At 39.4% G+C, this 18037-nt stretch overlaps 1 protein-coding gene across 22 annotated transcripts in view; it reads left to right on the top strand.

Moving 5' to 3' along the window:
• Positions 1 to 18037, top strand: part of ADGRL2 (adhesion G protein-coupled receptor L2) — a 476523-nt gene that overhangs the window by 446286 nt on the left and 12200 nt on the right. For all 22 annotated transcript variants that reach the window (XM_054036673.1, XM_054036671.1, XM_054036669.1 and 19 more), the window contains 3 exons: positions 890 to 956; positions 15066 to 15157; positions 17064 to 17232. In XM_054036673.1, the coding sequence (XP_053892648.1) occupies positions 890 to 956; positions 15066 to 15157; positions 17064 to 17232 (328 nt within the window). The remainder of the gene's footprint in view (positions 1 to 889; positions 957 to 15065; positions 15158 to 17063; positions 17233 to 18037) is intronic.

The raw sequence follows: 18037 nt of genomic DNA, 5'->3' as shown, positions 1-18037 counted from the left end.
TATATTTCACTTTGATAATATTTTATCAGAAGGGTAAAGCAGGATTAAAATTACCCATTGCCTTTTATTTATAAAAATACAGATATTTATAGAAAGTGACAGAAGGTAGATATAGAATGTTTCTGAGGATTTGAGTTGCTGGAGGCATGAATTTGCCTCCCAATGGTGTTTTACTTTGTCCTTTGATGAAATTAGTTACAGTATGAGAAGATGTTGTTGACTTCTAGAAAGCTGCTTGATTTTGCTACTGATGAAAGACAAATAAGAGATTCAGCAGGGTGCTGGGCTATATGAAAAATGAACCACTAAGTGAAGTCACCCGATAAGTTTATGCATCATTTACTTTAATATCATATGTGTTTTTTCTTACTATTCAACTCCCAGATGGGGTATTTTATTTATATCATACTGTTTTGTAGCAAAACATGACATCTGAACGTTTTTTTATCTTGCATTCTTCAGGGATCAACACTTTGCTTATGATATAAAGTTAAAGGCAAAGTTTGAAGATTACATAGAAAACCTATGAAACTAAAGCATTTACTGATGTCAGGTTTCATCAGTCCATAGCAAAAACTTCGACTGAACCTAAAAAGAGAGCAAGAGAGAGGTCGTTTTTTTTTGTTTGGTTTTTTTGTTTTTAAATTAGTTTTGGTATGTAAGGAGAAAACCAGAGCAGATGATCAACAATCTTGTTCAAGAGAACCCAGGAAAACAGCCCTAGCTAAGGGGGGAATGGCCATGATTGAGATGGTACTGTTGTTGGCTCATTGTGTATTCACATTGAAACACCTGTTCAAGGATTATTTAAGATGGGTTTTGCACTTTACATTTTTACAATTCAGGAACCAATGTAATCATTTAACTTTCATTGCCTTTTTCATCACAGTTGCTGGCTCCACGTAGATAACTATTTTATCTGGAGTTTCATTGGGCCTGTTACCTTCATTATTCTGGTAAGAGTGCTTTCCTTCTCCCTCCGACCCCCCCACCTCCCCTTTCCTTCCCCTTTTTGCTCATTTTACAAGAGCAACAGCGTCATGAAGGTTGAGTAACATCAGTCATTACAAATCCTACTCTCAGAGTTTTGTATGAAAATAATTAAGGCAAATTTATAATGGGAACAAGGGACTGTAAAGAATGTTTAAAATATAGTTCTGACCAAATTATTAATGTTCAGAACTCATTTGGTGCTTCTTCACTTCTTCTTTTGTCCTTATTATTTTAATACTGAAGGTCATATTGATATGGCAGTCATATGACAGATCAATATAGTACTAAATACAGATTACAAAAGGGCCATTATTACTACTACCATGTATTGAGTTGGTTTTGTACACGTTCAAAAATTGTAACTAAGTATTTATCCAACAGACTGGAATGACTCAAACAGAAGTTCCAATCCTCTGGGTAAATAATTCAATCTAATAATTCTGCATACATATGCTATATGTGTGTATATATTTGTAAGTGTTTTTCCCCATATGCATATCTATGTTATCTGTACTATGTATAAAACACTCACATGTTTTTTATATAAATAATAATCAGTGTATTGTGAACCCAATAGAAAATCCACGCGAGTCATTCCAGTGGGTGGAAATATTTTAATTGTATATATAATTTTTTTTTATATAAAAAATGTAGTGGTTAACTCATTCATTATCCATTCCTAGAACCATTCCAGTCTTTACAATAAATAGAACATGGTTATATATTCAGCCAGGGGAAGATCTGCTGCAGTTAATGCAAACTGGTGGAAATACAGGTGTAAGAATTTGGAAGAAAAGGATGTTCAAAATGAATTTACAACTCAACTTTATGGTTGTTGTGTCAGAGCTCTGAAAGGTCCAGCTGTGCTTGAGTGTGCACTGATATTCTGTAGGTACATAAGAGAGAGTTCATAACTTTGAAATTTTGGAACAGTGAAGTGGGTTTTATTAGTGTTTTTAGAAACCTACGGCAGTAAAATACCATATCCTGTGCATTTATATAATGCCATGGTTGTGACAAAAACTGACAAAAGCCAAGAAATTAAAATTTCTGACACTCCCTTCACTAATTCGAGCTTTGTAGTCTTGTCATATTTTTTTCAGCCTCAAGGATAGTTTGTCAGCCTTAATTTTTAAATTCCTGCCTTTTATTGATTTATACAGTGAATTATTTAAGCACATTTTTTTTTATCTTATGATTTACACTGCCCCAGAATGTGAAAGACAATTGGTGCATTTTGAATCTACGAATTATAGTGAAAAGATGTGCAAGACCATCCAAGATAGGTAGGCTTGGAAGGATTTGATTTTTATCAAATGTTGGTAAAAGTCAATTTCACTGTACACACAGACCAACCCCAAAAATATTTCCATTGATGATAATAAAAATTTGTAGCTAGTCAAAGTAATAAAAATCTCCTTGAGAACTGAGTTTGATTTATGGATTTTCACTTTGTATATTTTGACACATAATGTTGACAATCTGCGTTTTAACATTTATTAAGCCTTAACTTCTTGAATTTCAATGCCTACTGTCATTAAATAATTGTCTGACCCACTCCGTAACTTACCATGCCTGTAAACATTTAAATAGGTAAAAATAGAAAAAACTGCTTAAAATAAACATCAATATTGGTGTCAAAATTATATTTTTAAAAAATTTAATTCTGCCAAGCCTATTGATAGGTGATTTATCCTGTCTTAAGATATCATGCTGAAGTATTTCCAGATGTATGTATCTCCAGATGTACTCTTTGTTTATTAGAAGGCCACCTTGGTTAAACAATGGAGTTTTTTCAACCCATGGAGCGTGGACACTTAAGAAAGGACAGGTGCACAATGTGCAAATAGATGCTTCATTTTAAAGATACAGTCACAATGCTGTAAGGATCTGTTATGTAAAATTTCCTTTTATTTTTTCAAATGGCAAAGTGTATGTATGGAGAGAGAGAGAGAGAGAGACAGAAAGATAATAGTCTCCTGGAGGTATGAGGAATGTGGTCAAGCAACTAGGAATGTAGTACAAAGTTTAGTCTATTTAAGCAAGTTTAAAGAAAAGAAAATCCCTCCCACTTTGGAATTTGATTCAGTACTAAGTCTTCAACTATATTTAAACGGAATTTTTAGTACAGTAGGTCATACTCTTCCAATATGAGAAGTTGTATACATGATTGCTGTGGTCATTTAAAGAAAACTGTTCTAAGTCTGATGTCATACAGTTCAGCTAGTCAGTGCTTTAGGGTCTGGTTATAACCAGTGTTTTTTGTTTGTTTTTGTTTAACTTATTACTGTAAGCACTATCTAGATCACTTCTCTCTGTTTTATATAATATTTCACTTGAGGGAACTAGAAGGGGACTTTGCTGAGGGCATTTATATTTCCTCATAATCAGGTCAGAGTGAGAACAGAGGTGAAGGACATTTAAATTATATTGACCATGTACAGTCAGAGTCCACTGTTATTTATCGGCCATGATATTATTATCCTCCAGCAAATCATTTAGACTGAGTGGCTAAAGGCCTTTGGGAGCAGTATTCCCAACTTCACAAATATGAAACAGCAGGTAGCAATCACAACATAGTTCCTGGGAGTAATTCTTCTCCTGCAATTGCTTTGCCCTCTAATCGTCCAACTGAGAGAGAGAGAGAAAAAGAGAGGCAGATGAGTAATGGCTGAAAAATAATCTCATGTGTAACGTAACCAGAGAAGAGCCATGTTTGTAGAGTAGGGTATTCATTATCAATGGTATGAAAGAGCTTAATATTTGTAATCTTTTCAACATCTGTTACTGGTTTAAATTCTCTCTTATGATATTTATTAATGAAATAATATGCATATTCTGAGACAATATTGTTTGCTGCTTTAATTTACAAGGTTTTCTCTGTGGTTAAATCCATCCTTCCAATTGCATTAAAATCTATACACGACAACGTGGGGGTCTGTGAGGGAAAACTGCCTTCTGAGGAAGACATAAAACTTTCAACTTCAGTATTTCCATAGACTGTCATGCCTATGGGCACCAGGGTCATTATATCTATGAGAAAAGAGCATGTAAGTAATGAGCGATGGGAAACCATTAGTATGCCTGAAATGGTTTAATGAAAGCTTGGATCATGACACATCAGGAGCTGTTCTCATCATTTGGACAGTTCCATCTGCATCTTTAATAATTAATTCAGTTCAGTAAGAGTTCAGCTTGCACACTCATTTAGAAGCCTTCTTCAGAGAACACCTCTTTGGCTGCCAGTCCCTGAGAGAAATAGGCTTCTGCATGGCTAAGAGCAAAGATCTGGAGATACACAAACAGTTTTAGAGCTGCATTTGCCAGGTAACAAAAGCTCCAGGGAGGACAGAAAGGGTCAGAACATGTGCAGTTCAGCTAGGTTACTTCAGAGTGGTGTTTCTGTTCTTCTGTCTTATCATATCCATGTCAGCACTGCAGGCTGTGTGGAATGAATTTTAAGCTGCTAAGCTCAGGCAGGCAGGATTCAATTGAGCAGGTTGATGGCTATAAAACAAACAGTGTGCTCCCATAATCTGTGGTCAGAAAAGCCCGAATATTTTGACTTCTATTTAGCTCCATGTTCATTCATACCATGAAGATGGATGAAGTTGGTTAGACTCTTGCTCAGCCAGGACTACTGGGGTATGAGCATCACAGATGGAACTAATAAATTCGTCTGGTAAAGGTTATTTAAACAAAGGTTCCGCAGATGTTCTATTTAATCAATACAGGAAAAATGTGTGGTCGTTTTACTCATACTGAAATACGTTATTTCACTAATATGTCTGTATGTGTATAGAGATATATATATATATATATATATATATATACACACACACAAACACAAATCCACATTATATGTATATAAATATATATTGTAGATATGTGTTTTTATATGTACACACATGATAAATGTGGCACTGAAAGACGTGATAAATTGTATTTGTCATGTTCCTGACTTTCATTCTGCCACTTATCTATCTTCTTTAGCACTCCTTCTAGTCTTTCAGACCTCTCTGCAGCTTATAACAATTTTTTTTTTTAAATCAACTTGAGACAAAAATATTTCCCTCAAAATTACACTGGTCTGATGTGCAGGACAGACAGTATTCAGTCCGGCATCATTTTAAGGTCCAGTGTCTTCTGATTTTGCAGGGTTAGAAAAAAGACTTCTTTGTACTGGTAACGAGAGAATACCCAGCTTTCCATAGATTATTGAACTTGCTCTGTAAAGTCCTCAGATATTAGATTTTAGAATGGTGACATTTTTATAGATAGAGATTTTTTAAAAAATGTTTGTGATAATTTTCTTCCTCGCTCTTGTATATCAAATCAAATCAGTATCTTAGATGTCTGTATATGAATGCAAGAAGTATGAGAATAAGCTGGAAGAACTCGAAATGCTAGTAAATAAACACAACTATGACATGGTTGGTATCACAGAGACCTGGTGAGATAATACACATGACTGGAATATTGGTATAGAAGGGTACAGCTTTCTCAGGAAGGACCGGCAGGGAAAAGAGAGAGGGGGTGTTGCCTAATATATTAAAAATGTATACACTTGGACTGAGATTGAAATGGAAATATGAGACAGACTTGTTGTAAGTCTCTGGGTAAGGATAAAAGGGGTAAAAAACAAGGGTGATGTCATGGTAGGGGTCTACTGCAGACCACCTAACCAGGAAAAAGAGGTGGATGAGGATTTTTTTTAAAACAGCTAACAAAATCATCCAAAGCACAGGACTTGGTGGTGATGGGGAACTTCAACTACCCAGACATCTGTTGGGAAAATAACACAGCAGGGCTCAGATTATCCAATAAGTTCTTGGAATGTATTGGAGACAATTTTTTATTTCAGAAGGTGGAGATAGCTACCAGGGGAGAGGCTGTTCTAGATTTGATTTTGACAAATAGGGAGGAACTGGTTGAGCATTTGAAAATAGGAGGCAGCTTGGGTGAAAGTGATCATGAAATGATAGAATTCATGATTCTAAGGAATAGTAGGAGGGAGAACAGCAAAATAAAGACAATGGATTTCAAGAAGGCAGACTAGCAAACTCAGGGAGTTGGTAAGTAAGATCCCATGAGAAGCAAGTCTAAGGGGAAAAACAATAGAAGACAGTTGGCAGTTTTTCAAAGAGACATTATTAAGGGCAAAGAGCAAACTATCCCACTGCGTAGGAAAGATAGGCAGTATGGCAAGAGACCACCCTGGCTTAACCAGGAGATCTTCAATGATCTAAAAATCAAAAAAGAATCCTACAAAAATTGGAAACTAGATCAAATTACAAAAGATGAATATAAGCAAATAACACAAGTATGTAGGGACAAAATTAGAAAGGCCAAGGCACAAAACAAGATCAGTTTAGCTAGAGACATAAAGGGTAACAAGAAAACATTCTACAGATACATTAGAAGCAAGAGGAAGACCAAGGATAGGGTAGGCCCATTACTCAATAAAGGGGGGAGGGAATAATAACAGAAAATGTGGAATGGCAGAGGTGCTTAATGACTTCTTTGTTTCAGTTTTCACCAAGTAGATTGGTGGTGATTGGACATCTAACATAGTGAATGCCAGTGAAAATGAGGTAGGATCAGAATAGGCTAAAATAGGGAAAGAACAAGTTAAAAATTACTTGGACAAATTAGATGTCTTCAAGTCACCAGGGCCTGATGAAATGCATCCTAGAATACTCAAGAAGCTGACTGAGGAGATATCTAAGCCATTAGCAATTATCTTTGAGAAGTCATGGAAGATGGGAGAGATTCCAGAAGACTGGAAAAGGGCAGATACAGTGCCCATCTATAAAAAGGGAAATAAGGACAACACAGAGAATTACAGACCAGTCAGCTTAACTTCTGTACCTGGAAAGATAATGGAGCAAATAATTAAGCAATCAATTTGCAAACATCTAGAAGATAATAAGGTGATAAGTAATAGTCAGCATGGATTTATCAAAAACAAATCGTGTCAAACCAACCTGATAGCTTTCTTTGACAGGGTAACAAGCCTTGTGGATGGGGGGAAGTGGTAGACGTGGTACATCTTGATTTTAGGAAAGCTTTAAATACTGTCCTGCATGACCTTCTCATAAATAAACTAGGGAAATGCAACCTAGAGAGAGCTACTATAAGGTGGGTGCATAACTGGTTGGAAAACCGTTCCCAGAGAGTAGTTATCAGTGTTTCACAGTCATGCTGGAAGGGCATAACGAGTGGGATCCTGCAGGGATCAGTTCTGGGTCCAGTTCTGTTCAATATCTTCATCAATGATTTAGATAATGGCATACAGAGTATACTTATAAAGTTTGCAGACAATACCAAGCTGGGAGGGGTTGCAAGTGCTCTGGAGGATAGGATTAAAATTCAAAATGATCTGGACAAACTGGAGAAATGGTCTGAAGTAAATAGGATGAAATTCAATAAGAACAAATGCAAAGTACTCCACTTAGGAAGGAACAATCAGTTGCACACATACAAAATGGGAAATGACTGCCTAGGAAAGAGTACTGCGGAAAGGGATCTGGGGGTCATAGTGGACCACAAATTAAATATGAGTCAACTATGTAATGCTGTTGCAAAAAAAGCTAACATTCTGGGATGCATTAGCAGGAGTATTGTAAGCAAGACGCAGGAAGTAATTCTTCTGCTCTAGTCTGCTCTGATTAGGCCTCAATTGTAGTATTGTGTCCAGTTCTGGGGACCACATTTCAGGAAAGATTTGGACAAATTGGAGATAGTCCAGAGAAGAAGAACAAAAATGATTAAAGATCTAAAAAACATGATCTATGAGGGAAGATGGAAAAAATTGGGTTTGTTTAGTCTGGAAAAGAGAAGAATGAGAGGGGACATGATAAAAGTTTTCAAGCATGTAAAAAGTAGTTACAAAGATGAGGAAGAAAAAATACTTTTCTTAACCTCTGAGGAGAGAACAAGAAGCAATGAGCTTAAATTGCAGCAAGGGAGCTTTAGGTTGGACATGAGGAAAAGCTTCCTAACTGTCAGGGTCGTTAAGCACTGGAATAAATTGCCTAGGGAGGTTGTGGAATCTCCATTATTGAAGATTTTTAAGAGCAGGTTAGACAAACACCTGTCAGGAATGGTCTAGATAATTAATCCTGCCACGAGTGCAGGGGACTGGAATTAACCTTGCAACGTTTCTTCCTAACACCTATCTGTGCTATGTAGTGATTTTACATTATAATTCTCTCAAATTTATCTGTGGACTTTCTCATTATTCATGTAAAGCAGAATTTTAAACCTTGTTGGCTAGTTAGACTCCTAAATTCATATTTAGACACTTAAAAAGAACTGGCCTGATTTTCAGAGGTGCTGACCCACCCCAGCTCCCAGAGTTAGCCCAATGCTGACCGTTTTTGAGAATCATCCTATGTATGTATAGGTAATACAGCTAGAGGTGAGCTAAGGAGGTGGTATTTAGATGTAGACTTTGGGTTAGAATTGATATTTGAGGCCAAATCAGTATTAGGGTTTGGATTCTGATTTTAGGAATCCAAAATCCCATAAGACTTTGCCTAAAATGGTGGAAGCCTTCCGAATTCAGCAGCTCCGCTAATCACAAGAAGATGCAAAATTTTGGTGACATCAAATGAACTTTCACTTAATGTGAAGCTGTGCTAGATCCTGAGGGCCTGTACTGTTGTTCAGCAAGACTCTTTGAACCTATTATCACATATTGCCTGTGCATTTGAGTTCTTTGAAGTCCACCCAAGATGAAGGCCTCTCCTTAGTTTGGCTTGCAGCACCACATCTACCAACTGGATTTGGATCTCATTAAAGGATAATTTTTTTTTAATCTATTTGACAGCAGATATGTATTAACTGATAACTTACTGGTATTTACTGGAGAATGTCAAACTCTAAAAGATGAAACCACTAACTCAAGAATTTGGGTGTCCCATATTTTCTATGGAGGAAGAGGAGAATAGATATAGATCAGTTGAAGGTTAGATTGATTAGAACGATAAAAGAATAAATAGATGGACTTGGGTCAATGTTTGATTTTCTTGAGACAGGTGGAAAATTCGGTGTAATGTAATACTGCAGTTGTGAAAGCAAAAAGCATCATGTCCATTGGTTGAATTGTCATAGGCTAGAGAGAAGCCCATTTTTTTCAGAAGTGCAAACACAAAACTCACCCTGTAATTTGATAGGCCTCTGTGGATTTTATGCATTGGAATGTGATTTATTTTTAAATTTTCTATTGATATTAAGAAATTCAGTATTTAGGATGACTGACTCTTTTTAAAACAACAGCTTCAAATGCATTGAGTCATCTGGATAACAGCTGATACAGATTAGTGGAAAAGAAGCAAAATATCTGGTTCATTCTCTCTCGTGCATGCACCCACACCTCCCTCAATAGGAAGGGAGTTAAAGCCATTTACTCTAAAAGTAATTATTTTCCATCATGTTCCCCTGTCCTTTCTGCTTGGTGTATTATGTAATAAAATGAATACACCCAGAACAGCAAATTATTTAAAAGAACTGAACCCCTTTTTTCATGATAGGAGGTGAGTGAGATAAAAGGGGATGTGTCTTTCCCCAAGGTTAGCTCTATGCCACTTACAGTTTTTGCACAGATAGAATAATTTTCTGATAGTTACAGAGTGCATATACAGAGCCAATGTTTTTTAATCCTTTTTCAGATGGTGAACTAGTGTTCTTTTGTTGCTGATGTTTCAAATTATATCATTTTTCACAGAGATGTGGAGAACAAGTATCATATGGTCTGTTGTCATAGTTACTTTGTCTTGAAGTATAGTACTTTAATGCTTTTTATTTTAAAGGTTCTTTTTCTTCTACCATGGTACAACGATATCATTTTCAGTAAAATACTGGACTACTTTTCAGTTCTATTTTCTAAATTTTAATAAATATTGAGAAGATATTTGGTAACATTAGTCTCGATTCTGAAATGATATCCATACAGGCAAAGCCTGCGTGAAGTCCTGTTGCCCTATTAGAACATTGTGTGGGCTCAGGGGTAGGGACTTGACTGCTTGGCTATCATTGCAGGACGAGATCCTTACTCTATAAATATAGGCTTTTATTTTTCCACATTTTAGATGCCTAACTGGCAATTAGACTTCTCATGTTCAAAGAATCATAGGGTGAAATCCTGCCAGTTTTCCTCAAGTGCTGGTCCCTATGGGTATTCACTGTGGGAGTGCGTGCACTGGAAACTCTTCAATAGTAGTGTCCATTGGTCTGTTCATTGGCTGTTCACCTCCTCATGCTCTCAACAAAGTGGTAAGGGATGACATGGACCTACTGCCTCAACTACTCACAGCCTGGGACCGAACTCTCCTGTGTTTGTAGCCTGCTAGCTTGCTTGAATCTCTAACTAATAAAACTGTAAATAGTTTATTATTGTTAATAGTATTTTGTTAGTGAGTAGTCTCACAGTTACCGAGGGGGAACCCTGGCCCCTATTAGCTAATTTTCCCAACACTCAGGACACTTATGCCTAAGGTCCCACGCTTAAAGTCTTACCTTGTTCACCCGTGGGACTTACCAGTAAGTGACCTGCATGAGAACTGCCTCTACTGCACTGAGGATTCATACATCCCATCAAAGTGAGAGATCTCCTTTTCCCCTTGCACTAGGCAGTCTCAGGGGTTCAGACTCTGCAGGAACCAGATGAAGCATTCTGTGAGACTTTGATCAGATTGACCTCCTGCTCTTGCCTCATTGACTGGAGCCTAACAGGGTCAGGGACTCTGCAAAATGGAAGCATGAAGAAGACAAGGAGAAATACACTCATAAGAAGGCAAACAAGTTGGCTCATAAGTCCTCAAAGAAGGGAGCTGCATTTTCTCTTGGGACTGCATGAGACTCCATGCCACAGAGGGGGTGCTCTTGGAGTTCACTGGGTGCACAAGCCAGCTCTGACAGTGCTGGTAGCTTCCAGTGCTCCAAAATTGTCCTCAGAGGGGTGTAAGGAAAGTAAGAAAGTGCTCACCATCTGCCCTGGCTTGCACTGACAGATCAAATACCAATGACTTCTTCCAATTCTCTGATCAGAACTCAGTACGCCCTTCTCAAGGATCATCAGGACCCTGCTTTCCAGGGAATACCTCTAGCCGCATTGCCAGAAGACAATTGGTACTGATGGCTCCCCCTTTGAGTTGTATGACTCTTACTCTGTGGAAGTATAGAAGTTGGTAGTGCCAGTTCCACCAATGGTCTTCACACACGAAGTCAACCTGAATAGAGCTACCAAAGCCTCATCCCAGGACTCATATAGAACAGTCAGGGATTAATGGCAATCCCCATGGGACCTGACCCCATCCCTGTGAACCCACCTACTGGCCATACTGGAGCACCTGAGACCCTTACTATCGAGTCCCAGACTTTGAACACTGAGGGCACAGATTTCATCAGAAATCACCTCCAGTGCTAGAGCCTGAGCCCTCTCTAGGGCAGGCAAAAGAACAAAGCAGATGGTACCTCTGAATCTGCCAAGGGCTTCTTTTTCATCTGTGGACAAGTGATGATACCAGTCTCCCCCTCCTCAAGATGATTACAAGCGGTAATAGGAACTTCTCTGGAGGAATACTGAAACCCCCCAGATCTCACTGGAAGAGGTTCAGGATCCTCCCTTCTCCCCACTGGTCATGGACATTCTCTTGTCAGTGGCACCCTCTGAAGTGGCACTTCCTATGAACGAGGCTGTTTTGGAGCCAGCTAAGGACACCTCAGCCACATGGGCCCCTACCCCAAAGAGAACTGAAAAGAAGTATGTTGTTCCCCCTAAGGAGGCAGAATATTTGTTCTCTTACCCAAACCAGAACTCTCTGGTTGTCTAAGCTGTCACAGAGCAGAGTGATTAACCAGTCAAGGGTCATTCCTTCAGATAAGGATGCGAGAAAGAACTTTTCTTCAGACAGTCTACTTTTCCATATCAAGAACTACTGGATGCTTATGTCAAAATACAACGTCATGAACTACAACAAGAGTTGACCAATAAATTACCTTAGTAATGCAGGCCCCAGTTCCAGGCTATTCTGGAAATCTAATGGCCAGGTCATCCCTTCAGCTGTCATTGGACATAGCGGACACAGTTTCCTGTGATGTCAGTAGTTGAGGCAGGTTTCTTGGCTGCAGCCATTGGGGTTCCCCAGAAAGGTTCAGGTGTTGGTAGAAGATCTCCCCATTGAGGTTAACAAGCCTTCAGCAAGAAAACCAGTGAGTCACTTCACTCACTCCAAGACTCTCATGCCACTCTCCATTCCTTGGAGAATATGCGCCCCACCTCTTGCAGAAAATATTCTAACGTGCTGCAGCATACATTCCAACCAGTCACATGGCCATTCTACCAGAGGCCCTCTGAGCCACCAAGAAAGCACCATAGAGTACAGTGCGGCAGACACACCACTCCACTATCGTCCCTTGTCCAGATCCAACTGCCTAATTCAGTTAGGGGCTGGAGAGGCCATAATTAGGGAAAGGGCTTTTTCTCCAAACAATTCCTGATCCCCAAAAAGAAAGGGAGCTGCAGACTCATCTTGGACCTCAGGCATCTGAATGTCTTCAGCTACCACATAAAATTCAGGATGATTACCCTAGTTGCTCTAATCCCCTCCCTGAACAAAGGAGACTGATCTGCAACTCTTGATTTAAGATGTTTATTTTCATAAAGACATTCCCGCAGCACAGGCATCCTGCATTTTTGGGTGGCTATAGAGACTAAACCCAGTACAAGATGTTCCCCTTTGGTCTTGGAGTGGCCCCAAGGGTTTTTACAAAGCTATGCACTTTCGCCCCAGCAACTCTGAAATATATTTCCCTATCTATACAGATTCTTCATAATGAGAACCTCAGCATTCATCTCAGTCTTCAGACAACAGTCTGGTCCTGCATGGTAGCACACACCTATGTGACCCCCTTTATCCAGGCTCCATTTGTACAGTATCCAGGCTTGGCTGAGAAAAGTCTACCTTTCAAACAGGGATTCCTTGGACAAGAGAGTCTCAGTTCCTTGTAGCATCTGGACACCTATTACCTGGGGGGAGAAGGACATTGTTTGTGTGATGGTTCCCTTTGCTCCCTCCCTTCCCACAAAGGCACTCATTATAGACGTGTCTCTACGAGGCAGGGGAGTGCACCTGGACAACTACATAGGTCAAGGTTCCTGGACTGTCAGGTACCAGACCATCTAGGCACAACTACTGTCCTGCTCCCTAATTAACTGCGCTGCTAGGCAATCTTAGAATTCTGAGTGGGCACAGCCTCTGATTGGCTGCTAGTGTAGCAGTCTTTCTTATAAGCTTGGCCCCCACAGCAGTTTAGTGGCTGCTCAACACATACCACATCCACAGCTGTACTTGCCCTTGTTCCAGCCTGCTTCCCGTCCCTGCTCCTGCTTTCCTCCAGCTGTTGCTCCCCTCTGGCTTCAGACTTCCCCCAGCTCTGCCTCTGGCTTACAAGTCTGGTTGATCCTCCAGTTTTGGCATTCGGCTTCTGTCTCACTGGTACTGACTCTCGGCTCATTTCCTGGACTCTGCCCACCCTGGCACCCACTTCAAAATGATATACCAAACTCTTACCTTCACCACTAGGCCTGACCACCCATGGCCTGGTCGGCACATTCCACATCAACCTTCCTGAACTGCGGGTGGCCACAAGGTGTGCAAGCAATTCTGATCCACTCGTGCCCAGGTCAGGGTGGACAACATCTGTGTATAAATGAACAGAGGGGAGTGAGGTCCGTACCGCTCTGGAGGGAGGCTATCCAGCTCTGAAATTGGTGCATCCACCATCAAATCATCCTCACTGCAGTGCACATACCAGGAACGATGAAATTCTGAGCAGAAAGCCTCAGCGGGTATTTTCACAAGGATCACAAGTGGGAACTCCACATCTGTGGTACAGCGGATAGTTTGTCAGTGGGTATTCCCCTCATGGGACCTCTTTGCCACCCAGGGAAACAAGAAGTGCCCAGCCTTGAGACACACAGGGGCACAACTCCAGAGGTGATGCCTTCCTAGTGCAGTGGTCAGACTTATTGATATATTCCTTCCCTGTCATCCCCCTCCTACCGCACATATTCTGAAACATCAAGTTGGACAAGGCGATACTGACTTTAATAATACCATGGTGGCCATGACAATCCTGCTGTACCATGGCTCTGCAGATGGCCTCCCGCCAGTACATTTACCTACTGCCATCTCCAAACCTATTGTCACAGAATGGAGTCAGGACCAGCCATCCCAATCCAGCATCCCTCCATCTGGGAGCCTGGATTTAGGATGAAGGATGGATTTAAAGAGATCCTGTTCAGAGGAAGTCCAATCCATCAGTCTCAATAGCTGGAAACCCTCTCCATGAAAGTGTGAGGCTGCCACATGGAAGCAATTCTCCTTGTGGTGTCAATATCCAGACAATAAAATGGATGGAGAAAGTAGACTGTGCTACACAATGGTTTAAATTAGGTGCCCTTGTTGTGTCTTCTAAGTTTTTCATTTGTTACAGTGGAACAATTTTTAAAAATTGTTTTCCAGACAAGAGTAGTACCTGTGAAAGCAAGAAGGAATGAAGAAGGGTAGGTGTAGAAGGGATGGAACTAGTGAGAGGAGGAAAGGGCTCAAGGGGGAAGGAAGGATGGAGTGGTGGCAAGTGGGAAGAAGAATGGTAGCAACAAGGACAAAAATGAGGTGCAAAACATGGGGGGACAAATGGGTGAAACAGGAGCAGGTAAGGCGGAGATTAGTGTAACTTTAGGTACTGATGTCCAATAGGGCAGAATTAAACCAAAAATGTAAAATTTAGACCAACAGGTTAAATATGGCAAATGCAGGTTGTATGAGAAGGTAGTGACTTTTGGTGCGGCTAGATTTTGAGTAAAATTGGGACTTTGAAAATGTTACCCTTTGTCCACATTTGAACCAGCATCTTAGGGGTGAAACACTCCAAATACCATTACCAGTCACCTAAATATACTTGAAAATAAACCGAGAGGGTTTTTTTTTAAGTCAATAACATCCTAATTACTCAACCTGTTACTTAAAGTAGTTTAATTTCTTTCTTATCTGTTTTGACAGCTGAATCTTATCTTCCTGGTGATCACATTGTGCAAAATGGTGAAGCACTCAAACACTCTGAAACCAGACTCTAGCAGGTTGGAAAACATTAAGTAAGTGCTTTGTGTTCAAGTATGAGAACTATGATTATTTTCTGATTACTGAACTGATTGAAAGCTACTCTCCATTAGGAACACATGGCTTTGTCTCCCAGCAACTACAAATGTCAGTTAGAAAGAAACAGTACCAATCCTGCTTTCCTTACATTGTTACCATAATGTCACAGGCACTGGTCAAAATTAGATCATTTCGGCCTGCAGTTAGTGCCAAGAAATTATTTCAGTATCTTTACAGAAATTCTATAGCAAAGTGACAATTTCATTTGCATTTAAAATGTAGTTCAAAATGATGTTCCTATTTGCATGGCTGATATGATTATGTTAAGTTTGTTTTGTTAAATAGCGTTTTTATTTTAGGGATTCTGAGCAGTTTTCATTTGTAATCCAGTTCTCCCAAGAGAAATGACTCCATTACTATTGTTAATTTACAGATTATCTGTTGTTTTCATGCTAATTGAACAAATGTTTACTTTATATTGGTGCTGTATTTCAGTATCCCTTTTGGAGAGTAATGCAAGTGTTACGTAATTAATAAGAATCTTACAGCTGTGATAGTCTTGTGATAGTCTTTTAGTGTATTCTCTTTAGTGGTTTTTTTTTTTTCAAACTGAAGGCTGTTGCTATAAACTCTTTGAAGGGATGGTGTAATTTAGAACATTACGGGTTGGTTGTGAAAAGGTCCTACAAATTTGTTTTCAATACTGAAAATGGCCAAGATAGGTTTACATTAAGGCTAACATTGCAAACCAGATGCTATAGATAGGTCAGTATCAGCTTCATTGCATGTTGCATGAGGAGAGAGAGCGCTAATCTTTAGCATCTCTCTCTTTTCTTCCTTTTCCTCTTTCTGTCTTCTCATCCACACCAGTAATTACCGTGTTTGTGATGGCTACTATAATACGGACTTACCTGGGTAAGATAGAACCCTACATTAACAAATTCCTAGCATGATATTTTTAATTTTACAAACTCCGTCAATATTGTGGATCACCCTTAATTTTAATTAACTAGTTTGGAATTATCTAATTTGCTAAAGTATTTTTAACTATTTTATGCCTTTATGATTTTAAATTGCTTGCCTCTGCACTTTGAATTTCCTAATTTTGACTAATTTTTATATAAAATACAAAAATGCTTTCATATTAATTTCTGTTACAATTCTGTCTAATAATTTTGTTTCTCTTTTCTGCTTATAATGCTTTCTAGCTATGAAGATAATAAACCATTTATCAAGTAAGATCATTAGTTAGATGTGGAATGCACTGACTAAAATCCCTTTCCCCTTCATTCTGTGCTGTTCTCTGTCCTTTTTCCTTAAACTAGTCATGTTGGAATCTCTCTCAAAGACTTTAGTTTGTGGATGTATCCATATTTTTGTCACATTTCAGCAAGGCTCCTTCATGTGGAAGTTAGATCACTTAGCCTTAGTTTAGCTGAGTTTACCAGAATATTAAAGCTTTAGGCTCTAGGTTTTTACTCTGCTGTTTAACTTTTGTGTATTTGTTACATTATTTGGTGACACATGGAAGCACCACTCTTCAAAATATAGGGCTCGGTTAGTGGTTAAGCTAGACTTATCAATCTCCTTTGTAAAAATACAGATAAAGCAGTGGGGTAGCTGGGGGTTGTGCTACACCTCTGCATTTTAAAATAGTTTTGACATCTTGTGCAGTTCTTGAATAAAAAAAAGGTCATATCTACTGTTGCTGTTTCCACTGGAGACTGAAAGTACCAAATGGAATTGTTCTTTCTTTTAATAGAGGAAAGGTTAAAGCCAAGGATTTTTTGCATTTGAATGTGAACCTAGTAAAAGTCAACTGCAGCAACTGAAATGTTAATATTGGAGTTGGCGGTATGCATTTTTATCAGCAGTGTTACTAAAATTAATTTTCTTTTACAGGTCCTGGGTCTTGGGTGCATTTGCTCTCCTGTGTCTTCTTGGCCTAACATGGTCATTTGGCCTGCTGTTTATCAACGAGGAGACAGTTGTGATGACATATCTCTTCACAGTATTTAATGCTTTCCAGGGAATGTTTATTTTCATCTTTCATTGTGCCCTTCAAAAGAAAGTAAGTTACTGAAAACAAACACACATGGTTTATACCTCTTCAGTAGCCTAATATTTTTAGAAAAGAAATAGCAATGAAGAAAAATGGGAGATAGAGTGTAATTTCAAGGGAAGGCCTGTCTTCTAGTGTTAGATCAATAGCAGGGAACTGGGAGTCAGAAACCATTGGTGCAGTTTCCAGTAAGTAACTTGCTGTGTGCTCTTAGACAAGTCATTTAACGACTCTGTGACTCATGTAAGTGTACACTGGGTATTAATAGTTCAGAGATGTTGCAAGGCTTAGTTAATGTTTCTTAAAGTGGTCTGAGAATCTTGGATGAAAGTTACTATAGGTAACTTCCCGCAGCTCCCATTGGTCGGGAACGGCGAACCATGGCCACTGGGAGCTGCGGGTGGCCATGCAAATGTAAACAAACTGTCTGGTAGCCCACCAGCAGATTACCCTGATGGGCTGCAGGTTGCCCACCGCTGAGTTAAGGCATCAAACAATGGCTGTTCAACCTTCCAGTCACTTACAATGTCAATGGGTTTGGCTACACTGCAAATGAAGGTGTGGTTGCAATGTAGGTAGGCATAGCCATACTAGTTTAATCTAGTTATTGTGGGTAACAGTGGCAGTGAAGACACAATGGCACAGACTCTGGTGTGGGCCAGCAACCTGAGTACGTACCCAGAGTCCCCAGCAGGCCTGGACTGGGGAAGTTAGTCCTTGCTGAACGCTGCACCACTACTTCCTCACTACCAATGTTAGCCATGGCAGCTAAATTAAAGCTAGTTGGGTATGCCTACTCATGCTGCAATCAGAG

This window comes from Malaclemys terrapin, chromosome 8, assembly GCF_027887155.1.
Source record: "Malaclemys terrapin pileata isolate rMalTer1 chromosome 8, rMalTer1.hap1, whole genome shotgun sequence".
Taxonomy (NCBI): Eukaryota; Metazoa; Chordata; order Testudines; family Emydidae; genus Malaclemys; species Malaclemys terrapin.
This window is presented reverse-complemented; position numbering and strand designations above follow the sequence as displayed.